At 37.8% G+C, this 20836-nt stretch overlaps 1 protein-coding gene across 1 annotated transcript in view; it reads left to right on the top strand.

Annotated features, from left to right (window-relative positions):
• vwa8 (von Willebrand factor A domain containing 8) overlaps nt 1-20836 on the top strand; it is a 69556-nt gene that overhangs the window by 378 nt on the left and 48342 nt on the right. The window contains exons 2-18 of the mRNA XM_046844880.1: nt 238-315; nt 1761-1891; nt 2384-2494; nt 5287-5454; nt 6291-6455; nt 6535-6584; nt 6667-6775; nt 6866-6970; nt 7888-8010; nt 8234-8368; nt 8659-8736; nt 12916-13076; nt 13176-13289; nt 17685-17853; nt 18974-19051; nt 19415-19530; nt 19933-20033. Of these exons, the coding sequence (XP_046700836.1) occupies nt 238-315; nt 1761-1891; nt 2384-2494; nt 5287-5454; nt 6291-6455; nt 6535-6584; nt 6667-6775; nt 6866-6970; nt 7888-8010; nt 8234-8368; nt 8659-8736; nt 12916-13076; nt 13176-13289; nt 17685-17853; nt 18974-19051; nt 19415-19530; nt 19933-20033 (1992 nt within the window). The remainder of the gene's footprint in view (nt 1-237; nt 316-1760; nt 1892-2383; nt 2495-5286; nt 5455-6290; nt 6456-6534; nt 6585-6666; nt 6776-6865; nt 6971-7887; nt 8011-8233; nt 8369-8658; nt 8737-12915; nt 13077-13175; nt 13290-17684; nt 17854-18973; nt 19052-19414; nt 19531-19932; nt 20034-20836) is intronic.

Raw genomic sequence — 20836 nt, 5'->3', positions numbered from 1 at the left:
TACACCCTGACAGCCTGAATGTAGGTGTTAGAAATAGAAGCAGGTTTGGGACGAAGTGTAACCTTGAACACAGTGACAGTAAATACTGTTGCTGTCACAAAAGACTGTTGTCACAATCATGTTAGTCAGAATACATTTAGCAATGATCAAGACTGTACGTTTGCCAGCACATTTTTGTTTAATATCAGTTCTTTGTTTTATACAGTTTTCTTTTTTTTATCATGCCTTGATTGACAGGTGACACGGTGAAGATCGGAGAAATCTCATATCAGCTGAAGATACCCAGAAACCCTGAGCTCGTTCCAGTAAATCACAGTATGTGCTTCGCTCAGTGGCACTAATCATTGACAGTGTTTTTTTCTCTGAAGCGTCAACTCTCATCTGATCCAGTCTGCAGTTCAGACTTTAGTCCAGTTCCAAAACAATAGATAGATAGATAGATAGATAGATAGATAGATAGATAGATAGATAGATAGATAGATAGAACTTTGTCATTGCATAGTACAGGTACACAGCAACAGTGCAGTTTGGCATCTACCAAAAGTGCAAAAAGTAGCAATTGTGCAGATAAATATGTAGCATATGTACAGCATGTAATATATATATATATATATATATATATATATATATATATATATATATATATATATAGTAACATTATATTACTCATTTAATTCAATTAGGCTTCATGCTCATCCCAACTCAAAGTATATATCAAGTCATTTTTGTTTTGTTAATAAATATAGGTTTCTAAAGGCATTGGCCATTACAAAGTTTACAGATTAACAGAGTAGGGTGGATTTTGAGTTATAGAAACCCAGATAGTAAACTACAAGGGTGTTTATTATTATATTTATCTGTAAATGAAAATAGTTTGTTTTTTTAATGCGAACACATTTGAAAGGAAGATGCTCTATGTTGCCTTCCCACTAATAGAATCAGTCTGATTGTCTTTTGGAATGAAAGGAAAAACCAGACTACAAAAACAGTACATCACTATGCTAATGCAGTAATATCCCTGGTTGACTTTCCACAGACGGATGTCAGCGATTGCTTTCCGAAGCTATGAGCACAACTTCCTTATTTGGAGAATATTCTATTAAGACTTTTTAAGACTGTATGGTCTCAGATGCAACGACAACGACCACATCTAAAACAGGGGTGCCAATAATTGTGGAGGGCACTGTATATATATATATATATATATATATATATATATATATATATATATATATATATATATATATGTAAAGTATATATATAATTTTTTTTTTTTTGTATAAAGTTTTCTCCTAATTTGATCATCTGCAATCATCAACACAAAATATAAGCTTTTGACATTTTGCATTGCATGACTGGATTGACAGCTGCAGCCATTCAACTGTCCAAATTATATGTAATAATGTAAATGATTTGACAAAAGGTAGCTCACTTAGAAAGGAAAGAGTTGCTGAATTGTGTTAGTTTACCTTCTCCAGTTTGTTCAATGAAGTGACAGTCTGGCTTAAAAAAAAATTAAAAATTTAAATCAGTTTAAAACCAATAAAACAAACAACAAAATCAAGAAGTGATTTCTCAAAAGTGAAAATGCTGTCAGCATGTCATATGTTAGTTACAATTTTATGTACTGTAATAAAAAAAATGCTTTAAGTTGATCTAAAGTTAATGGCAGTTTTAATAAGAGTGATGGATCCACCTTCATGGTGAGACCTTGTGTATCATTGCTCCATTGTATTAAACGAATAATGTGTTTGGTGCAGTGACAGAATCCATGCCACAGACAGTTACTCAACACCTTCGATGGATCATGCAGAAAGACCTGCTGGGACAGGATGTGTTTCTCATTGGTCCTCCTGGCCCACTGCGCCGCTCCATTGCCATGCAGTATCTGGTAACACAGTGTATCCATAATCAGCAATATATGATATATAATCTACACTATATGGACAAAAGTTTTGAACAGCAGACCCTAAGATTCATATTTGCTTTTTGAATTTCTTATTCCACATTTTGTCCTTATTTGCTGTTATAATAAACTCCACTCTTTTGGGTTCCACTTAGTTTTCCAGTGTGGCTCTGGAGACTTGTGCTCATTCAGTCAAAACATTGTTAGTAAAGTTTGGGTACTGGTGTAGGTGAGGAGACCTGGGGTGCAGCCTTACAGTTCATCTGGAAGGTGTTTGATAGGCTTGAGATCAGAGCTCTATAGCAGGCCAATCAAGATCTTTCACTTCCACCCATGTGAACCAGAACTTCATGGAGTGGTAACAGTTTGGGAAGGAACCACATATGGATGCGAAAGTCTCAATATTTTTGTCCATATAGCGTTTGTTATTTCATTTTAGATATACAGGTTCTTTAAATGTTTGCTGTTTGTGTCTAGGAGCTGACAAAGAGAGAGGTTGAGTATGTGGCTTTATCCAGAGACACGACTGAGACTGACCTCAAGCAGCGTCGAGAAATTCGCTCCGGCACAGCTTTCTACATAGACCAGGCAAGCACGAAGTCTTCCTTTCCTTTCCTTTCCTTTCCTTTCCTTTCCTTTCCTTTCCTTTCCTTTCCTTTCCTTTCTTTTCCTTATCTTTCCTTTTCTTTCCTTTCCTTTCCTTTCCTTTACTTCTCTTCACGTTCTTTTCCTTTCCTTTTCTTTCTCATCCCTTTTCTTTCTCACCCCTTCCCTTTCCTTTTCTTTCCTTTTCTTTCCTTTCCTTTCCTTTTCTTTCCTTTCCTTTCCTTTCCTTTCCTTTCCTTTCCTTTCCTTTCCTTCCCTTCCTTTCCTTTCCTTTCCTTTCCTTTCCTTTTCTTTCCTTTCCTTTCCTTTCCTTTCCTTTCCTTTCCTTTCCTTTACTTCTCTTCACGTTCTTTTCCTTCCCTTTCCTTTCCTTTCTTTTCTTTTCTTTCCTTTCTTTTATTTTTCTTTTCTTTTCCTTTACTTTATTTTCCTTTCTTTTTCTTAGCTGTGCTTAAGATTGTTATTATGCCCAAAATAATCATTTATTATGCATCCAACCTACTATTTTTACTCTTTGATCTTCCTTCCAGTGCATGTAATATAGTTTGGAGTAAAACACTGTATTTAAACAACTTTAAACAAATAAAGCACGTGCAGACTCTCTAGGTGGGATTATAACGGACTTGAATGCTGGTTAGTCTTTTGAAAATCTGATGGATTTTTGTGTTTGTCCACATCTATATTTTGTGTTTGTTATAAACTTTGGTGTACATTGTTTTATTAAAACTGAGGGTCAGAGTTGTTTTTCTCATGAATGCCATTAAAAGGTGGACAGCTATGAGAGAAATCATCCCACAGTCCATATGCTCATAAAAGCAAACAATCTCAAACCTCAAGTTTAGTTTTTGATTGTCGTCCATGCCTTTACTTGCTTTCAACCTGTGTCTCGTGCAATTATTCAAGTGCTGAAAAGAAAACATACATTTGTGATTGAGGTGTCAATCTCCTGGACTGACAAAGCCAAACAGCATGATGAAGCAGTGGCTTGGATATTATGTATGTGTGCATGTATGTGTCTGTGAGAGAGAGACAGAGAGTAAAGGTGGGAGGGAGTGTTAACAGTCTTACTGCTCTCAGGGGGTCTGTGCTCTTTTTTGACCCATATACCAAGCTGTGTACAAAAAATGTGGACTAGCTGTGTATTATTGAATATTTGCCGTAACGCTGTGAAGTTTCTTTTTAGATTTTCACACAGTAGCATTTGGTGAATTCTAATGCTTATTGGACAAGAAAGATCATTTCAAATATTCAAGATCTAATTGTTTATATGTCATATATACAGGAAACTGTCTTTTACACCAAATAGTGAAATTGGGTCACCTGACCTTTCTTGCTATATGTAGTTCTTTTCCAAACTGTTACCACAAAGCTGGAGGTACTTAATTATACAGGACATCTTTAGACAAAATTTTAATTAGAAAATTTTGCATTCACTTGAACTTAGAAACCCAAACCTGTTCCAGCATGGCAATGCCCCTGTGCACAAAGTGTACATGCTTTGGAGAGGAAGATCTTGAGTGGCCTGCTGTACAGCTCTGATCTCATCCCTACTGAACACCTTTGGGATAAATGTGAACGCTGACTGCACCCCAGGTCTCCTCACCTACATCAGTACCTGCCTTTCATAATACCCTTGTGGCTGATGAACACAAATATCCATAAGCACACTCCAAATATCTAGTGGAACATCTTCCCAGAAGAGTGGAGGGAATTATAAGAGTAAATTGGGACCAAATGTGAAATGCAACGCTCAAAAATCACATACCGTACTTATGACCAGGTGACCCAATACTTTTGGCAATATAGTGTATGTGCGTAGTTAATGATCTAATCGTTCAAGCTGCCAGCCGAGCAGCCCAAAGCAAACAGCAAGACCTTTAGTGGTTGAAGTTACACTGAAGTCTTTATACTTGCTGCTGATGTCATTTCACTGTGTAAAGAAATGACAGTGGGTCGTGACGTTAGTAAAACATCTGCCCAAATAGCTGCAGATCAGGAACTTTGCTGTCCACTTGGAAAAGTTATAAAAGTGACCTCATGCGGCGAGCTCTCCTCACCTATCCAGTCACTAGCTTAATAAGCAGTTACATCCAAAAAGTTGCAGGACATCCAGGAAAAGTTCTTGCAGATGAGATCATCTTTTTCTTTCCTTTCGCTGTACTGCAAGTTCAAAGGCATAAACTGATGGGCCATTTCATTGATAAACACGTTGTGGGGCCTGTGTGTGGCTTCAGCTCACCTCCTCGTCCTGCATCTTTAGTAATTATAGGATTATATGGTCCGTAATGGAAATAGATCCAAAGTTAAATTTAGAGCATCTGGCTGCATTTTTGGTAGGCCCCCTTTTTCCATATAATTATGCATATACTTACACACTCACCTAATTATATAGGAACTTGTTTTGTGGTCACTGGAGTAGCTTAGAATTTCCTGCTTTCGACGTCAAGACCGTTTGATTCTCGCCTATGTTTGTACGGCTGCATCGTCATAACTGAAGAAATCGGATCCGTCTGCCCACATCTATTTAGGGATATCAATGGGGCTTATTTTTAGGCTTTGGGTAAATCAGCTGTATCATTTTTATAAACAGTGCAGAAAAGGGATTTCCCAGGATTGTTTATTTCAACTGATATTCAAAATCATATTACAGATAATTGGAAGATAATTGTAGAATTTATTTAAGGTCACTTGAAAGTGAGCTTTTAAGAGGACCAATTGAGCTAAAAGTTTGAAGCGTAGTGTAAGGTGAAGTTGTGTTCTTCGTGTGTGTGCAGTGTGCTGTGAGAGCAGCGACTGAGGGCCGAATTCTGGTTCTGGAGGGGCTTGAGAAGGCAGAGAGGAACGTGCTGCCTGTCCTGAACAACCTGCTGGAGAACCGTGAGATGCAGCTAGAGGACGGACGTTTCCTCATGGCTGCCCAGCGTTATGACAAACTGCTGCAGGTCAGATACAGTTAAATAGATGCTTTTAAAATAATGAAATGGAATATTTATTTATATGGGTGGAGAGCAAAGAATGAAGGTGGAAGTGGATTTGGTCATCCTTTGTCTTAAAGAGTACACATTTGATAATGTTTTAGATAGTTCCTTAAATGGAAACTAAATGAATTTAAAGAAGTATTAAATATCTGATGTAAATATTAGTAAAGGGATCTTTTTATGTAAAACAAATAATAACATTAAGAGAAGCATAACATGATGAAGATGACATGATCTCTGAAAATGACTTTCCACCAGAAACTGGTTTATAAAACTGCTTTTGGAAACTCATCAGCTGTATGTATTTGTGTAAAGTGAGTTAAATCCCCCATACTGTAGCAGGAGGTGGGAGAAAGGAGGATGTTCGCTAAACTATCATCATTGCTGGAGAACGACTCTCACCCCCTGTATGAAGCAGTCTCATCGTTGAGCAGCTCCTTCAGTGACAGACTGTTAAATCCTAAGTGTCTGATCTTTTCTCCCTGCTGCTATTAGACTTTACAATCAGAGCTGCTCCCAGTAAACCAGTCACCAAAATATACAGTTATTACTGTTTAACTGTGCAATAACAATAACAACGTTTTTTCCAAATAACAATAATTTAAAACCGTGCAATATAACCTCAGTGCAGTATGTACGATAGCGTAACCACTCACTCGTGGTGTTTTTTCTCTTCTTCTTCTTTTTGTATTTATACATTGTGTTGTGTATATACTGTATCATGTCTCTATACTTTTTCTATATATGTACTGTGGGATGAATAAAGGTATATCTTATCTTATGTTGTGTGCTGATTGTAGGAGCACACTAAAGAAGAACTGGACCAGTGGAAGATTGTGCGCGTGAGCGAGGATTTCCGTGTCATAGCTCTGGGGCTCCCCGTGCCACGCTACAAGGGCAACCCTCTAGATCCACCCTTACGCTCTCGCTTCCAGGCTAGAGACGTCTACTATTTGCCCTTTAAGGTACAAAGGTCACATGTTATTTATTTACTACTACATCGAGTAAAATACACTTGACTCAGGTTACTCTTGCTTTTCTCAGGACCAGCTCGAAATCCTGTACAGTCTTGGACCGAATGTGAAAGCCGAAAGGTAAACAGGAATTTAGGATGTATTGTGTAGGTATATTGAGCAGCGTAATGATGAACATTAATGATGTCCTTTTTCTTGTCAGAGTGTCTCAGCTCCTGTCATTTGCTACAACTCTTTGTTCCCAAGAATCCAACAATCTGGGTCTCCCTGACTTTCCTGTGGACAATCTACCATCTGCTATTAAAATGCTGGTGAGTTAGCATAACATCCCCGTCTGATGTGGAAACCAGTAACATCAGCTGGGAAGTGGCTGAACTAGCGATGTTTCTGTACTATTGCAGGACTTGTTTCCCATGCTGTCTGCTCAGCAGCTGGTCCAGAGGCTCTACCCGTATGAGACCATGTTGGGGAAAGAGGGTCGAAATGCTGTGGAGGGTGTGCTTAATGTAAGTGTTTCTCTCTCTCTCTCTCTCTCTCTCTCTCTCTCTCTCTCTCTCTCTCTCTCTCTCTCATTGCTATGTATAGCTCTCATTCTCTGTCCCAATGTATCTCTTTCTCTGGTACTATCTGTCTCTGACTCTCATTACTTTAATTTTTTTTTAAAAGACAGCTTGTCACTTTGTCTTTCTTGTCTCACTCTTTCTCTGTCAGACTGTCTCCCTGCCTGTTTTTCTTTATCTCTGTATTTATTTCTTTTTTTGCGTATAACTTTTCTACAGTTGTGCATTCAATGTGCATATTGTAAATTTAAATACCCCTTATTCTTTGCACATATTGTGCCTTACACACATCTGCACTACTATTTCACATACATGTAAATGTATCTATATATTCTTTACATACATCCTGCCTAATATCTATGCATATATACTTAGTGTACTTGCTTATTAGCTTTTGCACATTTTTCACTGCTATAGTCTTTTTATTTATTTTGTGGTACATCTATTTGCATATATTACATGCTGTACATATACTTACATATTTATCTGCACTTGTCAATTTGCACAGTTTCTACTATTTACACTTCTTGTAGATGCCCTATCTATCTATCTATCTATCTATCTATCTATCTATCTATCTATCTATCTATCTATCTATCTATCTATCTATCTATCTATCTATCTAACTATTCTCTAGATTTTCTCTAGAAATCTAGGATTCTCATCCTCTATTTCTGTTACTCAATTTCTCTACCCCCTCTTTCTCTCTCAGTATTGTTCCACTGTCTCATGTTGTATTTCTTTGTCTTAATCTTTCGCTGTCACTCTCTCAGTCGCCTATCTTTCACTGTCTTTCTCCCCTCTACTCTATGCTTAAGTAATGATTCCTTCATATTCTTCTCTCTCTCTCTCTCTCTTTGTAGCGCTTTGAGCTGATGGATGGAAAGAATCAGCCATCTACCCATGCTGTTGTACATGTGGAGCCAGGGCACAAAGGAGAAGCATCAGTTACTCTCAGCATCGCTGACAAAATTGTTTCCTTCCAGGTCAGGGTTCAAAAAAATTTATCCTTATGCATTTTAGTAAATGCCTGAGAAAGTAGAAAAGATGCTCTAGATTTTTAGAGTTCCTTCTCTCGCCCTTTAACCAACATTAAAACAAGCCAGGGCACACTAAGGGAAAAACACATTAAAATTGGATTCTCATTGATATGATTGTAAGAGAACAATACTCTGAGCGTTTCATTTGTCTCAAATGGAAATGCTGCAGGTTCCAGCCGGATCACGAGCCCCCCGCCCCCCCGACAGCAGTCCGTCTTTCATCAGCACTCCCACCCACGCTCACCTGCTTGCTGAGATGATGCAGTCTCACCTCGTCAAAGACATGTGTCTCATCGGAGCTAAGGTACACAAGCAGTTTCCTGAACCGCAGCAGAAAGGGTTACACACATCAATCAAGCTCTTAACTACAGACCTGACGTGTGTAACTACAAGAACAATAGACAGAACAGTATCCTAGCAGCCTGTTAAATTAATTAGGAAGGTTCCTTTGCCTCATATTGTGTAAGCATTTGCCTTGTGGAGTGTGTTTCTGAATCACTTCGTTTCACTGAATGTCCGATTAGTGTGATGAGCTGAGGCTGATTACTAAACATGAAACATATGTACTCATACACTTTTCATTTTTCTTGACAGGGTTGTGGCAAATCTGTGCTTGCCAAAGAATTTGCTGAAATGCTTGGGTATAGCATTGAGCCTATTATGCTTTATCAGGTATAGTGGAAAATAATTTACCTTCACATATTTGTGTTTCTGTTTTTTTTTTCTTTTTTTCAGTCCACTCACAATCATAATGACGAGTTAAGATTAAGCGTTCACATACCCATCTAAAGAAATCTTTTCTGCTTATTATATTATAATTACTTTACAAAAATATCTGGAATTATTGTTTATATAAAAACACACAACAGTCAAAAAAGTAGAAAGTAGACCCTCTTTGAATTCTACAGTTTAAATAGGTGTGAAAACTAAATACACCTTATGATTTAATAGCTTGTAGAGCCCTTTTTAGCAGCGATAACCTGGAGTAATTGAGTTATGTATGACTTTATCAGGCTCTCGCATCATTGTGGAGGAATTTGAGCCCACTCTTGGATAATGTTGCTTCGGTTCGGTGAGGACATTTGTTTATGCACAGCTCTCTTAAGGTCCTGCACAGCATTTCAGTCGGGTTGAGGTCTGGCCGTCCAATGAGCAGTTGCATCTCTAAGCTGATGTCTTTCCTCTTTGTGTTAACAAACACCTGAATGCTGCAGACCAGCAAACTGCTAAAACTTGGCCTTTTGTAGAGGAACTCACACTGATTAATCAAGGGCATTTGATTAGCAGCATTTGGTTCCTACTTAGCCTTTTTATTCCTATGGAAGCAGTTTAGTTTTTCACACGTGGTTTCTCCATTTCATCTTGATTTTTGTACAAAATAAATAACATAGTGTAATATGTCATGTGATGATTATAGAAAGTTGTATTTAAGGACCAGATGATTTTTTTATGTCCTTATATGTAAAAACTATAGAATTCCAATAGTGTACTTTTTTTTCACACAACTGTTCACGAGACTGCGAAACCAATATTTATTTTAGATTGTTGAAATGTATTCTGTCATTTTTCTAGTTTAAAACGCATCCTTATAAGGGAAACAATGTAAAAACACATTACCCTTGTCTTATTTAAACTATATTGTGTGTCTTAAGCTCAAGATTGGCTACGATGTCCTGCTGATGCTGTTTAAAGCTGTGAATGATTTGTATTTCTACTAAATTTTGCACTCAAGATATAAGTAAACATAAAAAAATGACTCTAAAATAAGTGGACTCATCCTGAAGACAAAAAATCGATCGGCTGATGGATAGTCCTAAGAGGTCAGGTGGAAAATAGCATTGCTGGAATGTAGAGCTTATCCTCAAGGCATTTATGGTGCTATTATACAGCTGTTTATGTCAAATGTTTTTAAATGCTGGATGAAACAAATCAATGGCTCAGAGAGCAGCCCACTGAGCGTGAGCACAGTCATGCCAGAGGTTGTGCTCTCTGAGGCTGTCTAGCCCGGTCATTCAACTCTCTCCACCAGTCGAGCTGGAGGAGGGACACTGGTAGTGTCTAATTGGTTGAGTTTAACTTTGACATTTCCATGTACTCATGTAGGACAGTTAAATAAAATGTATTTACAGCCACAAAACATCCATAAATAGCTACGGTTAAAAGATCAGGAGTTATTTCTATTTTGAGGCCTGAATCTCTTGTACTGGAAACATCCAGTTGAAGAAAAAGTAGAGCTGTTACTTCACGTTGTTTTGAATAATAGTGTTGTCCTTTACCACTCCTCTTCCTGTAGTGGTGTTTTGATGTTTTGGCCTAGTCAGTAAGGCTAGGTCATGTGATCATATTATACTAATATTGTAAAAAATCCATCAATGTGAAAAGATATAATAATTTGCTATAATCGATTGTGCATAACTGAGGCTGATGCGGTTCGCATCTTGATTTATAGTCAACGATACGATACATTAAGGATACTTGAAGTAGCTACCGATGCGATTCGATACGATTCACCTCTATAACGACGCAATGCGATCCGATTTCGATTTTATTTGACTCTTTCACACACAGGCCTTATGCAAAAGAAAAAAGAAAAAAAAAGATTAAATAAATCCTGATATTCTTTTCCTGTGAGGAAAAACCGATCTACGTATAAAATAGTGGTCACAAATTATTGGTCACTTTCTATATAATAAAAGTATTACATATCTACTAATAATTATATATAAATAAATAGTTGCACGTTTTGAACCCTGTGGCTTAAACAACGAAGCGGCTTATTTGTGGATTTTTCCTGGGTTTTTCCCGGTTTCACAAACTTCAAGCCAAAAAACTGAACCCCATAACATTAGATTAATGAAATTTCCGAACGGAAACGAAAAAACACACCTCACCTGTGTTCTGAGCTGCACGGCTTCGGGAGAAAAACTTCCACTGGGTGATTTTTAAACGCACGACGATGCAAAAAGATAAACTCCCGAGATAAATAGTTGTGAAAGGAAGGAGGAAGACAGTGAACAATGACTTTCTTGGTCGGCTACTGTTTAGATACAAGCCGTTGTAACACGTTGAGTCTGGGTGAAGGGAGAGCTCACTAACTCTAGTTGCAACAGAAATCATAATCTCATTTTTCTTGGCAACAGCGTTAGGGGTTAGTCAAAGAAACTTAGAAATCAGCAAAATCAGAAAATAATGAGCACATAATCCTCGTCTTGAACACACGCAGTAATACTGTAAAAATACAGTGGCAGGCTATTCCCAAAATACTGATATGCTCCTAAAGGAAGCGCAACATATTTCACCCGCTACACCGCTTAACAGACACTGTCTTTCATTAAAGCCTGTAAAGTTCATTAGTGTAGACACTTTTTATTTATGTTACAAATAAAAATATTTGTAAAATTCAGTGGGTGCGGCTTATAAATGGGTGCTCTTTATAGTCCGGAAATTACGTGTGTGTGTGTGTGTGTGTGTGTGTGTGTGTGTGTGTGTATATATATATATATATATATATATATATATATATATATATATATATATATATATATATATATACGTATATGACTGGAAGCTGTTGGTGTGATGTTAAACATTTGTATTTATATTATTTTTTTCTACAGAAGTGTGGAAGGAGACATGTCTTTGGGAAGAACACTGTGGCATTGTTTTTAGTTGTTTAAGATTTAATACTCCAGAACTTTATCATCGGTATCAAGTTGTTCTTGAACCATTTATCAACTTAAAAGTCTCAAATCCTCAGCATGTTTTATTCCTTTATTTTGGAAGGCCCACAATCTCCTTTGAAAGCTGCTGTGTGTGATTTAACACATCATCCCCCACACGAGAAACAAAAACACCCACAAACCCACTTTCTCCCTAACGAGCGTGTGAATATATCACTTTGTTGTGTTGAAGTCAGTCACACAGGCTATTAGAAGCAGAGGTTAAGCATTTTTGCCGTAGGTAGTAAATTTCTGGTGCCCACGTGTGCAAGTGTATGTGTGCGGTTAAGTGAGTCTGTGTGTGAGCTGTGGAATGCTGGGAATTTGTTGGCTCGGTCTGAAGCAAGCAGGAAAAGGAAGCAGCCTGTGCATCATGCTGTGGATATTTTTAGCTAGCGCAGGTCAGGGGTCCCGGCGTCCGGGGGACAAAAGGAATTTTTCTGCTATAATTCATCACATAAGCCTTTGAGTCTTTTCTCATTTCTCATTTCTTGTTTCCATAGCGCCCTGCTCGTCCCCGATCACATGTAGTGTTTTAGCCTGCAGTATGAAGCTGAGATAGAGTTTGTACATACTACTCCCTATGGCCAAGTGCTGTCAACTTGTGAACTTTCACACTTTTACAAACAAAAACATACTTTCCTGGTAGATTTAATGTGAGATGTATAGAGTTATGTAACTGTAATTTGTTTGAATTCCTAAATGAATGAAGTTTTGCTAGGAAATGCCTATTAGTAGGCACTTTAATTATTCTCTCTCTTAATATATTTGCTATTTACTAATCCTGTAACTTTGATGTGAGTAAGAAATATGTGAGTAATAATTGTGTAACGTAATTTATTTCCAAGAACAGTGCACGCCAAGAAGCCCTCTTTATCAGCCTTAACAATTGAATTCTTTAAAGCTAAAAGAAAATTCTGTCTAGGTTTTGACTCTGTAAACAGTTTAAATAACAACACAATGACAAATGATTACAGCTAATTACTTTGCTCTTGAGGTTGTATGACTTAAATGGGGATTAAACACAATGTGGAAAAACATCACAATGGCTTCTTTTCTCCTGCAGCCTGTTTTGGTATTGTTTTGTTTTGTATGGTTGCACTTATCATATGCACATGTGTCTATGTGGCAGGATATGACTGCGCGGGATTTGCTCCAGCAGCGGTACACGCTGCCTAATGGTGACACGGCCTGGAGGGCATCTCCGCTGGTCAGTGCAGCTCAGGAGGGCAAGCTGGTCCTGCTGGATGGCATCCATCGGGTTAACTTGGGAACTCTGGCTGTGCTTTCCAGGTATGCGCCATATAAGGTTATTTACTGAATTTTTTGATAAGCACAATGCAGGTAGATGTGGTGCTGTGACTGAAATGCGTGTGTGTGATCTCCACGCAGGCTGCTGCACGACCGAGAGCTGGCTCTGTATGATGGAACTCGTTTGCTGAGGTGGGACCGTTACCTAGCCTTGAAAGAAGAGCTCCAGCTCACTGAGCCTGAGCTTCAGGAGAGGTACTACAGTCTACATCCCAGCACAACATGCCTGTGCTATAGTGTTAATATAGACATGCTTAAATCTTTAGAACAAACAATTGGGGGCCAATATATGTTATTGGTTTTCGGTCAGGTCGCAGAGGATATGTTGCGCTGCTTGTATGAGGAAATTGAACCCTGCACTTCTGTGTTCCACTGTTTCACTCCCTGACAGCCAGTAACAGTTGCTCCCAGTGGGAACAACAGCCCGTGTTGGCACATGTGATTACGTCAATGGCAAGGTGTTATAAGGGAAATGAGGTGTGTGTGTGTGTGTGTGTGTGTGTGTGTGTGTGTGAGTGTGTGTGAGACCGATAGAAAGAAAGGGAGTCTTCATTTTATGCGTCTTAACTTGCCCATGGAAACTTATATTAATTAACAGCTCCAACAGTGCCTAATTACAACTGAGATGCCTTATTATACCGATTTTACTTAAAAAAAAAAAAGTGTTTGATCATATTCAGTCACAATTTCAGAACACCTGCAGTTTCTTATACTGTTTTAATACACTTTACAATACAACACTGTTTAATTCTTGCATCATCTGAAGGTGTTGATAAAATTCCTGGAGCTTTAGCTGTGACTCAAAGCACACGTTTAGATTAATGCACTCGGTCTAAAACATTATCGTTTCTATTGCAACTCATTTACAAGGCTGGATTCTCTACATAACCTAACACTACTAATAAAAGGTTTTTAAAAAGTGTAGTTATTTATGGAAGATATACTTGATGATATTTTAAAGACATTTATTTCTTTAGTATTATATTTAATTCAATTTAAGCCTAATTACATTGATGAAAAAACAATTAGGATGACGATCAAGATTGTTTCCATATCCTTTCCAGATTATTTAAAAATAAACCATCGTCAATTCGATTATAGCTATTCCTCGGATAGATTTTTTTTTTATTTAGACTATATAAAAGGGTTGACTTTCAGTGTAATGCTTTGTCTATGTGGTCATTTTTATTTTTGGCTGTTTCTGTCACGGCCGTATATTTCATCCCTTCTGAAGCACAGAGCGCAACAAAAAAAAAACCAGTGGCTCGTGTGCTCCAAGCGAACGTTTGAATTGACCTGACATCTCATAGCCCCCTGAAAGGACAGAGCCATGTCTGAGGTGTTGATTAACTCCTGTTGACATCACCCTCATAGAGAGCGTCTATCTCTGACCAGCAATTAAACACACATCCACGTTAAAAGTGCCTGTTTTGAGGTTTGAGAGAGGGGGCTCTAAATTAAACTCAGGACTCAGTATTGTCAAACGCTCAGGTAAAACGCTGATGCGTTCCAGCCCCGTGACAATGGGAGCTTTCATCTTACAGCACAATAACAGGAAACTGCCCACCAGAAATTCAAGCTTCTTTTATACTGAGGGTTGAGTTTATAGGGGTGTCAGGGGTGTTGAGATATTTGTGTCTGTTTTTACTTGCCTTTATATATGAAGTACACAATGGTTGTGCAGCTTGTTTAATGGGGAGTTACTTATTTGGGGAAGTGCTATTGTTTTACAATTTATTCTCCTTCTATTTGCATTCATTATATATAACAATAATAATAAGGATATAGCACGACTTACTGATGAGTAATATTCCTGCTGCATATTTAATACTACATCATCATTTTGCCCAATCTTTGGAATGAATTGCTTCCATTAATATTAATTAATTCAGCTGTTGTGGACTGAACAAAAAGGGAATTTCACCATAGCAAAACGACTTCTGTCTTCACTACGTCATCGTGTAATTGTTTTAAAAAGGACAAAACCACTAGTCGATGTTTATACAGGCTCGTCACAGTTGCCTCTTTACTGCGACGTCTCCACATTTCATCACTGCGAAAGGTCGTAAACTTTCAGGCCACAAACTCGGCACTGGATATGTTCTGCTGCTGGAACTCCACCTAGACGGGCAGGAAGGATGTTTGCGGTGGCCCGTCTGTGGCTGAAATAAAGTCTCTTCCTCTTCCTGGCTTTCGAGTCGGCATCCCAGACTGTACTTCATGTGGTTCTAGTGCTGCTCCTAATTAACACATACACGTGCACTCTCACACACATCATTCTTTCCAGCCCAGTTAATGAATGAAGCTACCATGCTGGGCTCTCTAACCAGACAGGGAGGCAGAGAGGAGACTGACCCAATGCCAAGAATCAGATTTGAAGAATACCCTGAAGGCCTCCGATGCTCAAGCTCTTCTTGATTTATTACATTTCTTTTTTTTTTCCTGTAATTATTTATTGAATTCATTCATCTCAAATCCTTCAATCCTTAAGAGAAAACTGCTGTTTAGCATTTTTGACATTTTGATGTTAGGGCTGCACCTGTGTGTTGCCATTGCAACACAGGAAAATGTGCAGGAAACACGATTAGGACCAGGCTCAGACATGAGGGATAGCAAGGTGTTGCTAAGCAACAGGAGGCGATTGTCACTTTGGCAATGATATAACAGTGAGGAGTTTTGTGTCTCACTTTCTTTCCGCCCCCTACCTCTGTCAGTTGCGGTTTCTGTGTATTACATGCAGGACTCTCCTCTGTTTATAAATAGACAAAGCTGTCCAGTGCGATTAGGAGGAAATGTGAGTCCACCAGGACTTGTAGTATTGTCAGCTGCAAGCACTCACACTATGAGTGTTTACATAGACATGTACTTGTTCATGTTTCCTGGGTGAAGAAAGCCATCAAGGACCAGATTCATAGGGTTTAGAAACCTATGTAAATAAAGCACAAGGTATTCTAAACACAAAAATTCCACTAGAAAAAGACACTAGTCAGGTATAATGAAATGAATAGATTTGCATTTTATATATATAATATATATGTGTGTGTGTGTGTGCCAAATCGAAGATGTGGATCATGAATACGGATGATCCGCTGTGGCGACCCCTAATGGGAGAAGCCGAAAGAAAGTTTATATATACATAAAAAATATATCGACATAACCGATAAAAAATGCTAAGACAAAGCGAGAATTTGGCGGTTCCACTTCAAAAATGTTGACTTAATAGGGTTGTCGAGTTAACCGAGGTCGAGATAAGTGGGTTCGACTGTATATATGAAATATATGGAAAAATTTGCCATTTAACGTCAGTTATCTCAATCGGCGCTGTGCAGCCGCAGAAGAACTCGCGAAAGTGGCGGAAAAATCAAGCCTTACAGCTGCTACAGGTGTTGTATTGTATACTGGTGAATCTCTGCTGTTAGTTAGTGCACATATGCCTTTTGTTGTTAAATGTTATGCGATGAACGGAGGCGAAGTAGAAGCGCGCGCTGAACAGCACACGGGAGAACGTGGGATGAGCAGCAAAAGCATAGAATGAACACCGGCAGGATCGGGGGGAATCCGCGATGCGCTTTGAGAAGAAAAGCACAGCCGTTGAGAGAGTGCCGGTGGGAAGGCACGTACCGGGATACACATGAGCGATAACAACGACCGCCGTGAACCAACATATACCAACAATAACGGACGGTGAGGGTGTGGAAGTTTAAATAGGAGCTGGTGATGATGATAAACGAGCACCATATGTGCGCGATTGAAGCCGGGAGCTTCAGAGAAAGCGGCCGAGAAAACACCTGTCGAACGGGGCGCCGAAGGGGGCGTGGCAGGTGGATTCCTGACAGTTAACAAACATGTACTGTATGTATTTTTATAGCATGCCTTCATCAAACAAATCGCGGCAACGCTGTTGTGTAAAAAACCCCTCCAAAAACACGTGCATGCACATTCTTATTTATTAACGCACATCATGTACATAAAGAAATTTCAAGCACGTTAATATATTGCCGCCATATTGATTTTCGTTTATCTCGATCATCGGTTATCTCGATGCTTTTTGGCAACCCCCTAGGACATCGACATAACCGGGTTCCACTGTATATATAGTCACATAATGGTAATTAATAGGTAATAAGTAAAAATAACAGAAGTCTAGGGATTTCTGGCGAGGTTTTTTGGTGGCATTAGGTGGCAAAATCATCATTTTTATTAAAAGCTTAAATGTTTCAGATTTAAAAAAGAGATATCGTAACTTACATCATAGAAATGCTTTCTAGACAATTGTGCACATTTCCAATTACTGCAACAGCTTGCGGAAGAGCCATATATGAATTTAAATGGCAGGTGTCCACATACTTTTGACTGTTGATGAGTCATGCTTGTCACTAGTCATTTCCCCCCTAACAGGTTGAGCTAAATGAGCAGGGGTTTGAACAGGTCTGGATTTGGAATATAGCCATATTGGATAGTATTTCATAGAAATATGGTGCAGTCTGTTTAGAGTGATTTTAGAGAGAATTTATATAAAATTCTGTTGTGTCTTCATTGCCTAAGATTAACTACGTACTTTATCATTTTGCTGCTTTTCTTGTCACACAGGCATATCTTTCCCATTCATCCTTCATTCCGGGTCATTGCATTGGCTGAGCCGCCAGTGGCAGGCAGCAGTACTCAGCAGTGGCTCAACCCTGAGATCCTCACAATGTTCTTCTTCCATGCAGTCAGACCCCTAGCCAAGGTGGAGGAGGCAGCAGTCATTCATGCAATGGTCTGTACACAGTCACTTCAGCATTGATTTGGCGTAGTCTTGTATTTGATTGCAGATAAATTGTTTCAAATGTATTGTTCTTTCCCTCTCATTATTCTCTACACCATTTCAGTCACTCTTTGCCAAGGTTTACAACTGTCGAAGGCATGCGAAAGGGCATGCTGATTGGCTCTTGCCATATACTTTATGACCTCATTTTACTGACGAACATAAAAATTATTGAATCTATAAGCTGGATTCTTCTGCTGTCATTCATTTCTATTGGTTTTATTCCAAATTCACTTCCAGACTCAATCTGTTATAATGGATTTTCTCAGTGGTGGGCACTGATGGAGTAAATGTAATTCTTTACTGTACTTAAGTAGTTTTTCTGCATATCTGTACTGTTTTGGAAGACTTTGACTTTAACTTCACGACATCTCAATGCCTTTTACTCAACTACACTTTGCGAAATCAACTCGTTCCTTTTTATTGATGAGTGGATAAAAACTGGTCAAGCACACAGCAAGCCACCAATCAGGGTAAAACGACATATTAGAAAGATATAGATGTTGTATTTATCTTATGGCTGCAATTAGCCAAGGATTTGTTTGGTTCTGAGAGTTTGATAAATTGTGCACAATTGAATGTATATTTGCATGATTGTTTTGAAGTAGTTAAAAACTTTGAAGTAGTTGAAAAAGAGTCTTTTCACATAAACTGAGTTGGGTCTTGGGCTAACAATGATAATAAGACATAGCCATAATAAATCATAATACTTGGATACTTAATACATTTGAAGGCAAATTCTTTTGTACTTTTACTCAAGTGAAAGTTTAAATGGAGCACTTGTACTTTTACTGGAGTAATATTTTACCTACTGTATTTCTACTTTTTACTCAGGTACATGCTCTGTGTAGTTCGTCCACCACTGGATTTTCTTTGCTGACACACCAGATTATGCTGATTTTGTTATACTGTTGCATTTGTTATGCTTCCGATGTTAGATTAACTTCTTGAGGAAACTTTCCTATTAAAAGACATCCACCAAAAAAAACATTAATGGACTTCCAGTTTGACAGACTTTAATAATTACATTGGGAATGAATTATTCCCTAATTGTGATTCTGATATCTTGCAGACTCCAAATGTTCCAAAAGAAGCAGTGGAACAGTTGCTGCATTTGACCCACAGCCTCAGAAGCACCAATGACCCAACTGTAAGATGGCATGCATAGTGTATCACAACACTAACAATAATTACAGGTTTCTTTTTATATGCCACGTATAAGATGAAGTTGTTTTGTTGGTTTCACATAGTTCAAATACAACAATAATAAAGAGCAGTTATCATACAATAATAATAATAATAATAAATAATAATAATGCAATTATAATTACTCTTGTATAAAAGTTATAAACACAGATATTGCCAGTGGTAAATTGTTACACATAGACTGGATAGACAGCTGCTTTTTATTAAATTGTGACCTTAACTTATTTTACTGCTATGAAAATCAAGCCATTTGCCCTGTTGTGTTTTTGTGTTTGTTTGTTTGTATGTGTATCTGTGTTCTAATCAGGCTCAGTCTTTGGCTTCTTCATTGTCTACAAGGCAACTGTTAAGAATTTGTCGCCGTCTGTCTCAGTATCCCGAAGAAAGCATCGCTCATGCTGTGAATAAAGCCTGCTTGTCTAGGTAGCATTCATATCTGTCAGACATTAACATTGTTTTTTATTGTTCTAAAGCAACTTTTAAGTGAGGCAGAACACAACCTACTTAATACATGCTAACAGTGATATAAGTACCAGAGATTTGCTTCCAACTAACCAGTAGAAGTACAAGTACAAGATAAGTGTACAATCCAGTGAGCCTTACAGTGAATGCTTTTATATATATATATATGTGTGTGTGTGTGTGTGTGTGTGTGTGTGTGTGTGTGTGTGTGTGTGTGTGTGTGTGAAGTCATACGCTAACCATCAATATATCAATATTAAGCTATCCAGGTGTAGAGGAATATAATACATTCATATAATACTTAATTAACTTTCATATATACATTTTCAAAGCTTATTTAAGACTTTTTTCTTCCACGTGTAGGTTCCTCCCTAGCTTAGCTCGCTCTTCGCTACAGAAAAACCAGGCAAATTGTTTGATAGAGGAGAGGACTGATCCAGACCCAGAGCTAAAAGACACTACCTGTGAGTCACAGTGTACACCAGCACTGATTAATCATTTTCATTTATTATTTCTATTTCTCACAGTCTCTTTTCTCTAATGGAGCTCAGTCTACAAGAAATCAGGCCCAATTTGATTTCTTATTATATACAATGATATATTAGAGAAATCTAATATGTATAAAATTGCTCACTGTTTCCTGGATAACCTGTTCTATATATAAAACACTGTATGGGGTAGTGAAATCCCAGAATGAATTTAAAGAACAATTACTCTATAAAAACAAGTTCCGTCTTGCTATTAAAGTTTTTGGACATCATACTCCAAGTTACCCAGTAAGCTGATATTATCAAAATACATAAGAATGATTTTTGTACACGCATTTACAAATAAGAAGGGTTTTTAAACACTATTTTATTTTATTTCATTTTATTTTATTCATTTATTTTTTACAGTTCTTTACAAATGATTTTAATCTAGAAAAAAATCTATTTATGGCAGTAATGTACTAACAACATTACAGAATTGCTAGAAATGGTGTGCATAGTGATTGGATGAAATTGATAAAGGCCTCAGTGTGTTGGTATTGGAAAAAAGTTATAATCTTTTAGACTTCCCCAAGGTTTGGTTTGTACTCAAATAGCTTCTAATTCTTACAATTGTCATAACATGTTTGTTTTTAGCCACAGAAAAACCTCTTAGGAAATCTGCTTTTTTTATGTGAAATCTAATGCATAATGAATAATTAAAAAGGATTAAAAAAAAAAAGGATAAAAGGTTTATTCTGTATTTTTAATTTTTATTTTATTTAAATTTTTGTATACAT

This window comes from Silurus meridionalis, chromosome 3 (assembly GCF_014805685.1).
Source record: "Silurus meridionalis isolate SWU-2019-XX chromosome 3, ASM1480568v1, whole genome shotgun sequence".
In the NCBI taxonomy this organism is placed as follows: Eukaryota; Metazoa; Chordata; class Actinopteri; order Siluriformes; family Siluridae; genus Silurus; species Silurus meridionalis.
The sequence above is the reverse complement of the archived record's forward strand: the minus strand, read 5'-3'. Positions and strand labels throughout refer to the sequence as shown.